The 17,038-nt window shown below is 40.9% G+C and overlaps 1 protein-coding gene across 7 annotated transcripts in view; it reads right to left on the bottom strand.

Annotated features, from left to right (window-relative positions):
• STARD13 (StAR related lipid transfer domain containing 13) overlaps positions 1–17,038 on the bottom strand; it is a 492,634-nt gene that overhangs the window by 70,966 nt on the left and 404,630 nt on the right. Inside the window, exon 1 of one of the 7 annotated variants that reach the window (XM_070800197.1) lies at positions 5,845–6,740. The exons of 5 other annotated variants lie outside the window; for them this stretch is intronic. In XM_070800197.1, coding sequence (XP_070656298.1) covers positions 5,845–6,259 — 415 coding nt within the window. In that variant the 5' untranslated portion in view covers positions 6,260–6,740. Of the gene's footprint in view, positions 1–5,844; positions 6,741–17,038 lie in introns of those variants that run through there. One more of the 7 variants, XM_070800198.1, reaches the window with a different exon arrangement.

Below are 17,038 nucleotides of genomic sequence, written 5' to 3'. Positions count from 1 at the left end.
ACATGGCTTGCAGTGGTTAGAAGCACTGACCCCCACCCCCTCATTACCTTCATGTCTCTGGCTGGATTCATTTCAGCATGCCTATAAGAGGGTCTCAGGGTCAAATACCACCTGTTTCCTACATACAGATTCTTCTTATGATGAGAATCCAACAGTTCTCAATTCATTTTTTAATTCTATAGATTTCGTTAGACTCTGTTAAGTAATATATCACACGAAGCCTTGCTTCTCACAATACAATGCTGTTCAACAAGATGTAATGAGAATCATAAATGAAATGTGGCACTTTGAAAATGGTATTAATAGTCTCTACCAGCTGCTGCTTTCAGGATATGAACACCAGATTGGGAAAGACAGTCTTGTGATTATAGCCTATGATACTTTATGATTTGTTCACCAGTTAATAAGTAAAATATTAACAATTTAATATTTTTAATTTTAAAAATTAGCTTGATATGCGAGGCTCTCAAGGGCAAAGATATGTTTAAACATACCAAACACATCAGAATCCTGGGAAAGAAATCTGTCTAAGACACATAGTCTTCATTAAGGGATATGCTGTCAGAAGGTTATTTTTCCAAGTTAAAAAAAAAACAAAATGCAAAAAAAACTGAACAAATAAGTAAATCTTGAGCAAGGGATATGAGCTTCCTGTGGATTAACTGCTGGGAGAAGTTGAGGGTTAATGTGGAGCCCAAGGTCATTGGCCTCAGGAGGTCACGAGTCTCCCAAAAAGGCTTCTTGTCAAGGTCATTCCCACTATTAAAAACATCCCAGGTGTTTTTTCAGGGATCTACTTTGTAAGGAGTCAACTGGGAAACTAGTTCAAATACCATTCAGATACTTCAGTCCCCACTTACATCCAAAAGAAAAGAAATATTTTACTCTTAGGCTAAAAATGATTATAATGGATGTTTCATGATCACTCAAATTATACCCAATGGTGAAGAGAAAATTTCAAAAGCAGTCTTCTTTGAGCCTTTTGTTTTTTCAAAATAAGGAACAGTTAGTACACATTAACACACACATATTTTTTAAATTGAGATGAAGTCTGTCTTCTTTAGGTTAATGCATGGATTGAAGGGCCTGAATCCAGAGGTTTTAGAAGGAACCGAGGTCTGGGAACTCCTTTGTATGTAAACATTTTTAAATCAGTGCTTTATTTGCTGAGGCTACATACCTTTCATGGAATTCTAGGATCCACTTATTCTACCACTAAGGAACTTCCATTTAGCCCAAGAAAGACAAAAGTTATGTACCTTAAAAGAGGGCCAGCCTTTTCCTGCTTTGTTCCCTGAAAGCAACTAATTTTTCATTTTGGAACTTAGAAAGTTAAATAATTTATTTCTCTGTCTCTGTCTTCCTCTCTCTCTCTCTCACACACACACACACAAACAGGCATATAGGCACACATATTAATACAGTCTATAAACACGTCACAGGTAAAACTACAAGCATCCTTAAATAAATATATAGATTTGTGTATCCTCTTAAATTATAACATTGCAAGTACACATTACCAGATTGGAAAGCATATTTGCATGTCCAGTTCTTGGACCAGGGCTTGGCAAATGAATGTTGACTAAAAGAGTGAATGACTATATTATGAGGAAAATATTTATAGCTTTAAATATTTACAGGCCAATAAACACCTAAAGCGTTTTTCAGATATTCAGGTCCCTCCAAACTCACAGGGCCTGTTGTAAATGTGGGAACGTGTATTGTGACTGTACTTTGCAAACTGTAAAACTCTATGCAAAAAAAAGAAAAATAAGGTATTATATCCTAGAGCAGCAACATCTGTGTAGATGTCAATGTTGCCGATGTTTTCTGAAGGGCGGGGCATTTGGCACAGTCCCAGAATGCACTGGGAGAGTCCTTCCTGCTGGCAGCCATCCCTTTCCCTTTCCTCTGCATGGAATCCTTGGGAATTCCAAGGCCAGAGATTACTGCAAGATTTAGTCTTGGAAGAATAATGGTGAGAAAACATTTCCCTGTTTTTGCACAAAGGAATCACTCTCCCCTTGTTAAGATCAACAAACCTGATTGGGACATATTCATTCATACTTGAGAACAATCAGACAAAACCACAAAGAACAGCATAACATTTTCAAATGTTTTGACCACGGTCTTGAGTGAGAAACATCCTACATATAGGCTTCCTAGGTGGCACTAGTGGTAAAGAACCTGCCTGCCAATGCAGGAGTCCTAAGAGACGCGGGTTCGATCCCTGGAGAGGGGCATGGTAACCCACTCCGGTATTCTTGCCTGGAGAATCCTATAGACAGAGGAGCCTGGCGGGATACAATCCATAGGGTCGCAAAGAGTGAGACACAACTGAAGTGACAGCACTCATGCACACAACTACAGAGTTTTGAGCAGGTACTCACATAACCACAGAATGAAACAAAGTTTCACAAAGTAATAATTGCACTTTGTACATATGCAACGCCACATGACATTTTCTGCTCTCTTCCCTTCTATTAAAAATTGCTATGAATACCCATTAGCTGACTTCATGACCCTCAGTTTAAAGAGCGTTGCCTCAGATGACACTGTTCTGTGAGAAGCATCTGGTTAAATCAATGGATAAACTGAGTCTAGTGCTAAGAGTCTGACAGCTGGTGGTCTTCCCAGACTCCTTCCCACTCATGAATTCTTTGTATTCTCAGAAATTCAACCTCAAGACCTGTTGAGTTCACCTCTTAAATGTACTTCTCAAACTCCAACCTGCCCACCTCCATTCTCTCTGCCTTAGTTTAGAGCCTCATCGTGTTCCCAGACTACTGCAACAGACTCCTCTAACAGGTCCCCCTGCTGTAGGATCACTCTCCTTAGGACTCCTTCGTGCCACTCTGTCACCCACAGAACAAAGTCACAGCCCCGTGGCTTGGCCCACAGTACCGCCCCTCACCTGGCCTCTGCCTGCTTCCAGGGGCTCAATGCCCTCTCTGGGGTCAGCTGCTGGAATGGCAGGGAGTTTGCCCACCAGCCCCATGGTGAGGTCTCATGTCCCACAAAAGAGCTTGTGCTAATTCTTCCCTTTTGTCTGTCACATTCTTCCTACTTCTTTTTCTCGTCTTACTCTTCTATCATGATTCAGCTAAGACGTCACTTTCTGAATCCCAGGTTAGCTTGTCCTTTTCTGGACTTTTGTACATTTTAGTCCTTACAAGTTTAGACTGAAATGCTCTTGTTAACACATCTGTCTCCCCATTAGACTACAAGCTTTTCAAAGGCAGATGTTGCCTGATTCACTTTTTGCCTCTAGTGCCTGGCAGACTACTTGGAACCTAGTGTGTTTCAGGCAAACATCCTTCAATAAATCTGCTGAAGGAGAGGAGCCGAGAAGTTCTGTTTCTGTTTCAGTATCCCTTGGGTACCCATATTTCACCAACATTGCTCGACATTCATCCTAAACTGGAATGGACTGTTGCTCCTTTTATTAATTCATAGTAAACGACCCCCAGGTACTGCTGGTCAAAGGTTTTTGGTGAAGGTACCTCTGGCTCCTGTAAAAAGCTCTCTTGCTTTCTCCTTTCCTGATTTGACTGAAGTAGGCTGAGGGGCACATGCTGGGTTGTCATACCTTCCTGTTTCATTCCATTTGAGAAGTCTGCTGCTACTGTTGCTGGAGCTGAGGATGGGTTGAATGCCAGCTCCAATCTTAATCAATAACAAATCAATGACATGAGATCTCATGCAACTTAGGTCTTCCAGATGACCTTCTAGAGAAGGAGGGCAGTTCTGGTGATGAGCAAAACGACTTGGGTCTCCTCAGGAGCAGATCTGACCCTAGTTCTGTCTGGATCACCCAAGATCTCCCTGGATATGTCCTGGCAAACAGCCAGTTCCCTGAGGCTTCCCTACTCATTCCTCCAAGGGAATCATTCACTCATTCCATGACAGCACTGATAGGGAAGTGGGCATGCTTTCAGTCAGAGTAAAATGATGCCTCTCTTGAAATGTAACCACACTAGAGTAGAGAAATGGAGTAGAGTAATCTCCTTTGTTGAAACATAACTACACCCAGCCATGACTATTTCAGTTCTCAGGAACAGAGGAAAAATGTATGATATACTGAGGTCACCTTCTTTTGGGCAATCGATTTAGTTGGGTCTGCCTGGAAGACACTCCCCTTTATCCTGTTTAGTTAAAGGTTTTCCTTCCTTGAAAATGTGGCTTGTTGGACACCTCCTTCAGGAAGCCTTCCCTAAACCCTTACAGTACTTATGCTCTCTACCCTTGCATGATCTCTGGCTATTCTGAATTGTTATGTGACTTATTATATGGAGCTGTGACTTCCATTTCTTTGTAGACTTAAAGTCTGAGAACAGTGAATTTGTAAACAGTAGGGACTCAATATAGATTTGTGGCTGTTATGGCTACTGTTAATAACTAACAGAATAACAAGCTCATATATGGACATTGATTGATTGATTGATGATGGTAGTGATGATTGCTAGCCCTTGTTCAATTTCTAGAGACAGGAAGGTAGCCAAGGGGAAAGGAATGAAATTCTTTAATGAATAAAGTAAAGGCAGGAGTAGATATGGGAAAGTTGAGATTGACACCCCCATCTCCACCCCGAGTGCAGCAGTGGAGAGCAGCACAGAGTAGATGCTCCCTGCAGAGGGTCTCTGAACAAATTTCATTATGTGTGTAACGTTACACACTTCAGAGTAGCTGGAAGCATGTGAGAGAAACTCCATAACAAGGAAGGGCATTTTGTATACAGCTACAGTTCTGGTCCCTGGCACAAGGCTTTGGACTTTCCTCTATGTTTACATTTGTTGGACAAAATGAATTATGTAAATTGACAAAGAGCAGGCACTTAAAAGTTGGAGCTATTATTATCAACTGAAATGAGTACTTTTCACATTTTCCCACCGACATACTCAAATGGCAGAAGAAAATAAACAGATGTCCTCCATGAATTATTTGCCATTTCCACCCATAGAGAGGACTGCAAAAAGCTTTCCCTTGAATTTTAAGAAGACCAATGCTCCAAGATGCACCATCACGGACTTTCTGGGGCCCTGAAGGGACTTAGATGTAAATTTAAAAGGGAATTTCATTTTTAGAGAGATGATTTATCATTATTTTAAAATAATGGCTTCCCCGAACACTAGGAACTGTGGAATTTGGGCGAATTCCAACTCCATTTGAGACGGGACGACATTGCTGGACCCGTAAGTCTGACTAGAATGAACCGCGAGTCACACAGGCATTGGGCAGCTGACAGCTAGTTGAGCTAGATCACAGGACAGAGGCAGAATTTCTGCTCAGCAGTGTAAGATGCTGGTTTGAAAACAAAGACATCTTAAATACATTTCTATAAAAGAGTACAAGAGCTCATGTTCTGAAGGCAATCTGTGCATTTTGTTCAGGAACGCAAACAACATCCTTCAAGGATAACTTCAGAGATGGAACCCAAATTTGATCCCTCACTCTACTGCATAAAATCCTTCAGAACTCATAAATCCTTCCAAAGTAAAATGCAAACTTCTGAGGACAGCGTACGATTCTTGAGCGCAGCGACCTCGTGAAGGACTTGATGTGTCCTCCTGCGTCTCAATTGGGCACTGAAACTGCCACCTCCAGCCACTCCCGTCTTCTGCTCCTGGTAGGTACTTTCCCTAAGTCTAGAAAGACTTTCTCCCACTTGATCTGACTAGCTAAGCCTTATTCTTCTTTTCCCATCTATTTCTTTAATTCTCAGCTCTAGTTTTACCTTCTCTGCCAAGTCCTTCTTGACCACCCACTGCCCACCACTCAAGTAAGTAAGGGTCTCCCAGTCGTCTCTCCTTGGCACCCTCTGTGTGCCTCTGGCCCGGTACTTACCCTGGCACTGGAATTTCTGGTTTATTCTGCTTTTCTGTTTCCCTCCACAGGCATGGTCTTTGTCTCCCGTGCCAGTACAGTGCCCGGTCCCCCAAAGGGGCTTGATTAACGTTTGCATTACAAACCGAGGAAACTTCCAGCACAGAGGCTCAAAGAAACTTAGAGCAAGGAGTAAATGATAGTCTCCCCCATGCTTCTGGCCTCTGACAGCGAGGAAGAACCTCACTGCTCCCCTGTGACCTGTGAAGCAGCAGCAAAGATTCCAAACCTCCACACTTCCTTCCCTACTGTTTTCATTCACATTTAAAAAAAAAAGAAAAAAAAGGAACACCATGGATTTGCACCACAGCCTCAAAGTACAGTCACCGGGAGAGAGGATTACCTTGGGAACAGAAAGAACCACACATTTTCTCATGAATCAAACTCTTAAACAGAACTAAAATGTAAGGTGAAGTATGTTCCACTTACTCACATTTCCAACAGAGTGTTTTAGTAGCGAACAGAACTCTCTCCTCGTCAAGGAAGCACTCAAGAATTACGTTAAAATTCCAGTGGTTAATCTTTTCTTTGAAACTTTCAAATCTTTCTTACATGCCCTTAAAGAACCTAAGTATATAGTTTTAAAACATTCCGCAGTTGACTACAAGTAGCAAAGATGATGTTTCTAAAAGACTTCCTCCTTCTTGGTGCAAAAAATACCCTTGTGTGTCCTGTAGGTACTCATGTTCATAACTGCTTTAAATTCTGTGCTTCTCTTCGCCGTCAAGTGTGGTTTCTATTTATAGTCTAAACAGCATATTTTTAATTACATGTTCCGTAACTGTCACTTACTTCATAACACACTAATGATATCAGCAAATTTGAAGTTAATGGTCCCAAGACAACAACAAAAAACAAAAACAAGAACAAATCCATACCTCTTAGGTTCACGAGTTCTAGGTTTTAAAATTCTCTTTGGCATAACGGTTTCTATTAGTAAAACCCAGACTGCACTAATTTAGGAATAAATTCTGCCAGAAACATCCTATGAAACTCTGCTCCCAGGATTTGCAATCATTCTTTTCAGGCTTCATATTGACACCTCCTTGTCTCCAATCATGCTGTGAAAATAAATGGGGAACGACTCACAGCAGTGCTTGGAGATGCTCATCTGGGAAACTGGGGGAGGCTCCTGAATGCTGATGTCACTGTCATTTCTGAAATTCCAGCCCTGGCCACTCTCCCATCTGGGCTACTTTTCTAATCAGGAATTCTCTCTCCCAGCCTTCCCTCACTACCCACTCACCTGACCCCTGGGGGAACTATGAGTCACTTCCTGTCCTTTCAACTTGTGGCTGAACTTCCTCTTCTGTAACTGCCTCAAACTGGGGGGGTTGAGATGAGAAGAACTGGAAGGCAGACAGAGGGCAGAGGAGTCCCTCTCCATCCATATTAAAGTGAGCTGCCGAGCACAGCCGACTCTGGATTTCTTAGAAGATAAATGGTCATCATTACAGTAATGTCCTGAATTGTGCATTTTTACTACTTGATTTACCTCTAGGGTCCTGATTCCATTCTCCACTTTTCTGCTGCTAATTTGCAACTTCAGGAAGGATGGAGGGTAGAAGAAATAAAAAGCAAATTCATCAATCTCACATTCATGAAAAGTCTGATGGTGCAAATCTGAGACCTACTCAAAAATAAGTTATTGGAAGGGCATCTGTTTCATTGAAACTAACCTCCCTATTTGTCATTAATATAAATTGGATGTAGTAAAAGTCTTAGCTTTCCAGTTCAGCTTTTTACTAAGAGGATATTTTTACTATGGTAAATTTTTTAAATTAAGAATTCAAAAATTACAGCAGAGATAAGCTAAGTATTTAACAAACATACGGGTGGAGGGTGACTCCCAGCCTCCCTTGGAGGTGGTGACGGAAGTCTGTGCAAAGGCACAGGGGTAGTGATTTACCTTGCCCTGTCCTCCACCCACCAGCGGAAGTACCAGTGCCCAGGAGACCTTGGAAGCTTGATGCTTTGTCAAGAGAGCCAAGGTTGGCCTGCACCAGGAGCAGAGTATCTTGTCCTCAAGGCAAACATACTTTTAGTTGGCTGAGACTGTAACACTTTGAGGATAGGAATTGCAACCTTCAGATCAGATCAGATCAGTCGCTCAGTCATGTCTGACTCTTTGCAACCCCATGAATTGCAGCACACCAGGCCTCCCTGTCCATCACCAACTCCCGGAGTTCACTCAGACTCATGTCCATCGAGTCAGTGATGCCATCCAGCCATCTCATCCTCTGTCGTCCCCTTTTCCTCCTGCCCCCAATCCGTCCCAGCATCAGAGTCTTTTCCAATGAGTCAACTCTTCACATGAGGTGGTCAAAGTACTGGAGTTTCAGCTTTAGCATCATTCCTTCCAAAGAAATCCCAGGGCTGATCTCCTTCAGAATGGACTGGTTGGATCTCCTTGCAGTCCAAGGGACTCTCAAGAGTCTTCTCCAACACCACAGTTCAAAAACATCAATTCTTCGGTGCTCAGCCTACTTCACAGTCCAACTCTCACATCCATACATGACCGCTGGAAAAACCATAGCCTTGACTAGACAGACCTTTGTTGGCAAAGTAATGTCTCTGCTTTTGAATATGCTATCTAGGTTGGTCATAACTTTCCTTCCAAGGAGTAAGCGTCTTTTAATTTCCTGGCTGCAGTCACCATCTGCAGTGATTTTGGAGCCCAGAAAAATAAAGTCTGACACTGTTTCCACTGTTTCCCCATCTATTTCCCATGAAGTGACTGCAACCTTATCTGACACCAAATCCCCCCTTGTGCCTGGAAAAGAGCAGGTATCTGGCCAGTGTTCATTGAATGCAATGATGAAAGTTGGATGAGTCATAAGAGTATACACATGAAAAATCAAAATGCACAACAGAAGTTAATTCTGAGAAAGTTAATTCTGAGAAAAATTTCTGGCATGCTTTGCTCCTACGTGCACATAATCAACTTCACTCTAAATATCACTAGGAAACTCTTTTGTCTTTTATGTCCATTTTTGCTTTCATGGAAAGCACCCAACTTTCAATATGCACCACACACTAAGATAGATTGTGAAATAATTTCTTGTGAAAAGGATTCAGTTCAGTCCCTTCTCCTTGACGTACCCACCTCCTGCCACCCCTGAGAATAAACCCAATCTCCGTTGACTGAACAGATTTATTTCACTGCTCATCAGCTTTATAGAGTACGAGGCATTTAAAAAGCAATTTGGTGTTATCAAGACTTTAATGAGAGGATGCTGACTGTGGGAAGGTTTCCTGGCCTCATGTTCTCACCATGAAGAAACTTCTTGCCCCCATCAGACTAGTCCGTGAGAATGACGGGAGGTTAAGATACTCTTGCCTTAATAACAATAACAAAATCCACAGATCCCTTGCTGCTGCTGCTAAGTCACTTCATTCGTGTCCAACTGTGTGCAACCCACTAGGCTCCTCTGTCCCTGGGATTCTCCAGGCAAGAACACTGGAGTGGGTTGCCATTTCCTTCTCCAATGCGTGAAAGTGAAGTCGCTCAGTCGTGTCCAATTCTTAGCGACCCCATGGTCTGCAGCCCACCAGGCTCCTCTGTTCATGGGATTTTCCAGGCAAGAGTACTGGAGTGGGGTGCCATTGCCTTCTCCGACAGATCCCTTACATATTTGTAATTATTTTCAGGCTCAACCTGATTTCTAGGTTTAAGACTGTGAAGTGACCTTTGGTGTTTCCTTTTCAAACTAACTGTGACTGGATCCAGGGACAGATGTGTAGGGCCTATCAAGGAGGTACCAACGACTCCACATCTTGTATTTATGTTTCTTTTTTTGTCATTCAAAGGGGCTTCTTCTCTGGTGGCTCAGACAGTAAAGAATCTGCTTGCAATGCAGGGGACCTGTGTTCAATCCCTGGGTCAGGAAGATCCCCTGGAGAAGGGAATGGCGACCCACTCCAGTATTCTTGCCTGGAGAATTCCATGGACAGAGGAGCCTGGTGGGCTACAGTCCATGGGATCCCAAAGAGTCTGACATGACTGAGTGACTAACACGTTTACATTTTTTATCATTCAAAAATGTTTCATTTCCTTCCTTTTTATTGTTTAGGAATTAACATCAGGAATAACATTTATAAGGAAGAGATACATATTGAGATTTTAAAAATTCCTTAGTATATTCACAAGAGGTGAAAGCAGGCACATTTACAATTTGGTTGGAATCTCCAAAGTGGCTTTTATCATCTAACACTAGTATTTAATGACTAGATATAACTAATTTTTTTTCTCTTTTTTTGGCCACAAGGCTTTTCGGATCTTAGTTCCCCAACTGGGGCTCAAACTCATACACCTTACAGTGAAAGCACAGAGCCTTAACCACTGGACTGCGAGGGAGTTCTCTGGATATAACTGATCTTTAGTTATAAAAAAAATGAGGCAAGGGGCAGAGGGAGGAATGAGAAAGGAGGGAACTACAGCAATAAGCTATCCTCTGGCTGGCACCTAGATGGTGAGTCCAGCACTAGTATTTCAGCACCCTGGTATTTTATGACCTGGCTGCTGTGTACAAGCCTCCTTCTAACAAAGAAAGGCCCTGTTGTCTTTCCTATGTATTGGTGCCATTATTATGGATAGTATGTAGTTCATAGCTATTTCTCAAGTCATAAATTTTGACTCTGTTCTCAACTTTATCTTTCTAAGCACAATTTTTTTTTGCTTGGCTCAGTTCTTCTCCCATCTACAGAACGGCTTTCTGTGCCCTTTGCTCCCTGTCTGCCCTGTCCTAGGTAGTATTCTGGATTTCATCGACTAAAATGACCACCTTAAGCTTCACCTCTCTTTCAACTTCCACCCACTCTAAATCACTTTAAATACTACTGCAAAAATGACGATTCCAAATCTAACTCTAGATTTATGTTATTTTGAAATTTAGCTGCCCAACTCCCTCCAGGATAAAACAAGCTTCTCACTGTACTAGGTACCCTGTGATCACCCAGTAAGTTCACATTAATCCATGAGTAAATATTTGGCTAAAGTTCTTTGTGGCTAATGAATGCCCTGTTTGGCCTTCATTTTGCCTTGAGCTTGTTTTATTTAACAAATATTTTAAAGATTTACTGAGATAGGCATGAAAACAAAACCCCAAGTGTTTTTAAGCCTGCAGCTTTTAGGATCGCCATCATGATAGACCAAAAATAGAGGATGCAGTTGTAATATTGCACTCATTTTTCAATGTGCCCAACATAAACAACATACTGTTTTAGAAAAAAAATCCAAGCATTCAAAACAAACATGCAAAAAACTGTGTTACTTCAATACATTATTATACTCAAAAAGACTTTGGAATTTTGTAAACAATTTACAAGGTATGTTTAATAACTTATGACTTAAATAGTTACTAAAATGAAGCCATGTTTTTTTTCTTAAACTATATACATGATTTTCAACTTTTTAAGTGTATTTTTCTTTAGGAAGCTTTAATGATTGGCCCACCACTGATTAATAGATAGTATTAGATGGTAAGCTAAGTAATTTTGAAGGCCTTGAATTTTATTTTTAAAAACTATTTGCTTAGTCATAGTCCATCCTGTTGTGTACCAGGAGGTTTATAAAAATTTCCTTTTAAATTTTTTTGGGAAAAAAATGTATATATTCAGGAAATTAGAAAAAAGGAGAGAGAGATAGCCTGTAGGAATCAAAGATGTTTATGGAATAAGTTTTTGCTCCGAAAGAGAGTCAAGAGATGCCAAATAAAATAATCAACTGACCAGCTAGTTGTGTGACCTTGGGCACAACACGGTGACCTCCCTGATCCAATCTTCTCACCAATAAAATGAGGTCCCTTTTAGGGCTCTAAAATGCTATGATTTGTAAGATGAAACGTTATGCTGAGAGTATCTGAAATCAATATCTCCTTGGTACAGGGTCACAGGACTCCAGAGAAGATAAAGCATACGTACGTTCAGGAGACACGACCCTAGACTCTACCCACACCCCTGCTACCTGAATCCAAGAAAACCAATATAGGAAAGTTGTAGGAAAGTTAGGGTTGGTCTAACACTTTGTTGCTAGGAAACCATTGTTGATGAGCTCTAATCCAAACGTCTGTGTGATTTCATACTGTGGTCTCTGACACAGCAAGCAAAGCATCCCGAGAAACCGTGGCCTCTGCGGCTGCATCTTTGTCCTAGACATTAACCCCAACTGGTTCCTTTTCTTCAATTTTATCCTTAAATGTACCGTTTTTGATCTCTCTCTGTCTTGTCATTCAATTCTAATAGAGACAAGAAGACAGGATTCTGACTGGAGGGAGATGAATAAAAGTGCATTTTTAAAGGCAGTCAATTATTATAAGACAGTTATTAAAATGTCTGGGTAAATGACCTCACACTGCACGCAGCCTGCAAATCCGGCAGGCAATCTGGCCCTGGGTGTGTGCGGCCCTGAACTGCTGTCTCTGAAATGGAGTTATAGGAATATGTGGACTGGAGTCTCCAACTTCTCAGCCAGTCCCACCACACCTGACACCATATCAGGCACACAGTGCTATAGTAAAACATGCTTGGGCAACTTACTAAATAGTTATTATTAGAAAGGCCAAAAAAGAAAAAAAAAATTCTAGAGCCTATGAAGGCTTTTAGGGATTTTGTAGTTTGACTGGAGATAAACATTTGCCATATTTGGAGTATTTACTAAACAGAGAATAAGCTACTTACAGGCTAACACAGTATATTGGTAACTTTGCTTCCATTATTCATTAACCTGTTCATCATAATCGTCCTTACTTGTTATTGGAATTTGCATTCTTTGAAATAAATATTGTCACTAGAATATTACAGTGTTCAAAATGCATATTCATGAATGTTCTCCCTGATACAAATTATTCGAGGAAGGTTTATAGGGTCCACAGCCTCCATTCGATTCTGGTTTTAATTCTCTCTTATGATGCTCGAATATTGTGTTAGAAGGTATCTGCATGATTATTGTTGATACTGTGTGCCAGGCATTGATGCTAAATACTTTATGCTCTGAACACAATGGTTCACTTCATCCTCACAACAACCTCTACAGTGGTATTGTCATCCCTGTCTCACACAGGAAGGAACTAATGCTCAGAGAGATTAAATAATGTGTTCAGGCCACACAGTGGAAGCACTATGAGGCAAACCACAGGTTCTGCTCCAGTTTTAGTCCTCAGGCATAACTAAATGGGAATAAGTGATACCAACAGAAAAGCTCTTCCAAATCTTTTTGAAAAAAGGTAGGGTTTAAATTATAAATGAAAAAAAGCAACCAAATGAAAGAAAACATTCACTCACATAATTTCTCCATTTATTTATTCATACCTTAATAGCCATTAAATGCGTATGTCATCACTGCAACAGAGAAGCTGAGGTGCAAAAAGAGAGGCGATGGTACTTAAACTGATGAAAGTGAGGATTGTCAGTGATAAGGAGGAGGAGAAAAGCTGATGCATCAGGCAATATTTTCCTCAAGGTTTTGACTTTCTTCGGAAGGTTCTAGGTGGAGACATTAGGGTTCCAGGCAGGCTGAAGTCTCCAGGAGCTTAGGAAAAGGTGAGGAGCAGAAACAATGAGGGCATCATACTGACAGCATTTTTACAGGCCATACACCCAGAGGAAGCACAGAAGCAGGTTTTTCGGGTGTGACCTTGCACCGTCCTGAGACTCTGAGGCAGACATCGCCATCACCACTGTGGGGACCAGCGGCAGCAAAGCGTGCACGCAGATGGGGACAGGGCCGGGATTCAAACCCTCACAGCCTGAAGCCTGAAGCACTCTTCAGGGAGCCTCAATGCTCCAAGTGGCCCTGCTGCGGTGTTCTAGCCAGGCAAGCGGCAAACAAGGAGACGAAGAGAAGACCCTAACTTGAGGGGGCAGAACAGAGAAAGTACACAGAGCTGTAAAATAAATGAGGAGGTTTATCTGACAATCTGTACTATTAATTAAATTTAGCTATCTACCAGCCAAGTACTCTGAGGCTCCATGGTGATTATCAAGCCAGTCAGAATTCCTTATAGCACTGCTAACTAAGTGTGAGAGGGATTATGCTCTTTTCCCCCCCTTTCAGGGCTGACGCAAAAAGAAATTTCTTTAAAGTTGAGGTTTTCATGTTGTTTTTTTCAGTTAGTTACTATAGTCCAGAATTATCCCAGAGGTCTCAGGGATTGTTAGAGCTTCTTTTCACTCATATAGGGAAAAAGAAAGAAAGAATTCTTCCTAGGTAGAAGCAAGAGCACAGAAATACTTTTTTCCTGTCCCTTCTTGCCTCAGTCTGGACTTATAGTCAATAGACTTAACTCAGTAGAAAAGCCACAGGAATGGGGCAATGAACACAGCCCATACCTAATAACCTGATAAATAAAAAAATAAAAATCAGATGACTTGTGAACCATAAATATACTTCACTTTTTAAAAACAGATTGCTCAAAAACAATGCTATTACCTTAAAATCATGTGCTAAATGAACTTTTGTAAATAAATCTTAAATATGGAGGGCTAGTTAGTATTTCATTTTGGGAATATTCTGCTATGAAATCCAGTTTACGAAGGAGATTAACTTTTTTCACTTTAAAAAAGTGTTTTGACTGAATCTTAACACACAAGAACCACTCCCCTCTCCGATATATGTATCTTGTAAATGTAGATTCTTTTATGGGAAGAGTACATAAAATAGGTTAACGAGCATTAATTTTTAGGTTCGAAGGCGCTTAAACATCATGTTAAGGATTCAGAATGCTACAGCTTTATTATAAATTATAATTTGTATGTTTGTTAGTACAAAACTTTTCAAACTTATAATGGTTTGTTGGTTTGGGGCAGAATATAGTACAAATTTAAAACAGTTAAGAATTAAGATGAAAAGAAAAATGGTTCTCAATTCCCAGATACAGGCTTCTTCAGAAAAAGTGAAAATGAACTTTTTTAAAAATGAGAAATGAATTATAAACTGCTCTTTTTTTTTTTTTTTAAAGGATATTATGTATACTGTTAGTCATTAAAAAATGACTGTAGAGACTGAGTCACGTTTTTCTGGTGACACAGCCCCCTCTTGTAAAAACATATACACATACCAATATGCTATGTGAGCTGCAATCTTGCAGTGACTTCAAGGAAAAACTTGTTTTTGTAAAAGAACTCATATGTTCCCATGCTTCTTCATTTCTTGTGCAAGAACTTTTCTGAGATTTGAGTAAATTGTGTTTTATTTATTTTCCTTTGTTCTTCCCTTCTTACTGGAAGAGAACATTATCTGGAGATAATCATGTTCAAGGAGAATAAATCATGACTGAGGAGATGATTTAAGTCAATGAACAATAATTAAAGCGTCTAATGCGGCCACTACTTTGGATATGGCAACTTAATTTTACTGGGACAACATGTTTTATTCTAAGGCATTATATGAACTCACAGCAAAGGGATGTTATTTCAGTAGCCTCCAATTTCATCTTTGCAGATTTAGTCTGTCTCTAACCCAGCTGACTGAACTTGAAGTTGTGTAGTGGTGGAAACACAGAGTGAAAATCCTTGGCCTGTTTCATCAGAGTCCCTGGAGTTTTTGTTTTTCTCTCTGCTTACTACCCTGTAACTCGCCAAATCATTATTCCTATTCACTGAACTATCAGCAAGCCTGTCTGGTGTTCAGCCACCTGGAGCTGACAAATATTTTCCTACTATGAAGGACGCCATAGCAACCAGGCTTGTGGCATGGATACAAACCAGGCACAATGCTGCTACAATTTAAGGTGAGAAACAGACATATAGCACCCATATCAGTATTATCCCAAAGAATGTCTTGAGAACTCCAAATTCTTTTATTTTCTGGGACTAAGTGTTTTAGACACAAGATGGCAAATTACCTTAGCCCTAAGAGAAGGAAGGAAGTAATTAAGATAGCAAAAATTTTATGTTTCATTTCTTATGTTTTCTTATTTCTTATTTCTTATGTTCTTCATTTCTTACAGCCAACGCCACCTTGGACACATTAATGAACCTCTCTGAACCTCGGTTTTTTCATCTGTAAAATGGAGATAGCAGTCTTGCCTCAAAGGATGGCTGTGAGGATAAAATGAGCTTGTATCTGTACTGTGGTTGGCAGATGAGAACCATATAATAACCAACAGCTTGTGTCACTAGGTTAAGGAGAGGGGCAATGACTCTTTATAGGGCATGAGGGAAATGGTCTCCAAAATAGGATGCAGATGAATATATTAGAAATTTCCATTTGTGTCTATTTTAAATATTTAAGTATTTTTTGATATTTTAAGAAAATGTTATGCCAGGATTCAATACCAGGATTTGATACAAGGCGTTAGGCTCCCCAGGTGGTGCAGCTGTAAAGAATCCGCCTGCCAACAGGACATGCAGGATCCATCTCTGGGTTGGGAAGATCCCCTGGAGGAGGAAATGGCAATCCACTCCAGTATTCTTGCCTGGAAAATTCCATGGACAGAGGAGCCTGGCGGGTTATAGTCCCTGGGGTCACAAAGAGTTGGACCTGACTGAGCGACTGAGCACACAGAGCACACACACCGCAGCCCCCGCCCCCGCCTTAAGCTGCAGGTCTGCTAGTGTATTCTGAGGGAGGGCGAGAGTCAGAGTACAGAAGCGGGGCACTGGTCCTCATATGTCCATGCACATTTCCAGTACTGCCAAGCGTCACGATGTATGGCAGCATACATGTACCTGATTGAGACAATACGTGGAATACATTGCTTGGTGGTGGTCGTTTAGTTGCTAAGTTGAGTCCGACTCTTGCGACCCCATGGACTGTAGCCTGCCAGGCTCCTCTGTCCATGAGATTTTCCAGGCAAGAATATTGGAGTGGGTTGCCATTTCCTTCTCCAAGGGATCTTCCTGACCCAGGAATCAAACCCGGGTCTCCTGCATTGCAGGCAGATTCTTTCCCAACTGAACTACAAGGGAAGCACAATACATTGCTTACTTTTAATCAAACTAACCTTCATAGAATGGAGAAGTCACTTAAAAAGATTCTTGCAGAGAAAGTATGGAGAGAAGATGATATTAATTACTAGCATAAGTAGTCAACCAGAAAGTGACAAAGTTGAAATTTCCCTCCCTCCAGTACTGGGACTACAGCAGATCACATCTACAAGGTAAGAACGATGAAAATATGTTCAGACCTGACAAGAAGTCAACTGGAATAATTAAA

The sequence above is a fragment of the Bos indicus genome, chromosome 12 (assembly GCF_029378745.1).
Source record: "Bos indicus isolate NIAB-ARS_2022 breed Sahiwal x Tharparkar chromosome 12, NIAB-ARS_B.indTharparkar_mat_pri_1.0, whole genome shotgun sequence".
NCBI lineage: Eukaryota > Metazoa > Chordata > Mammalia > Artiodactyla > Bovidae > Bos > Bos indicus.
This window is presented reverse-complemented; position numbering and strand designations above follow the sequence as displayed.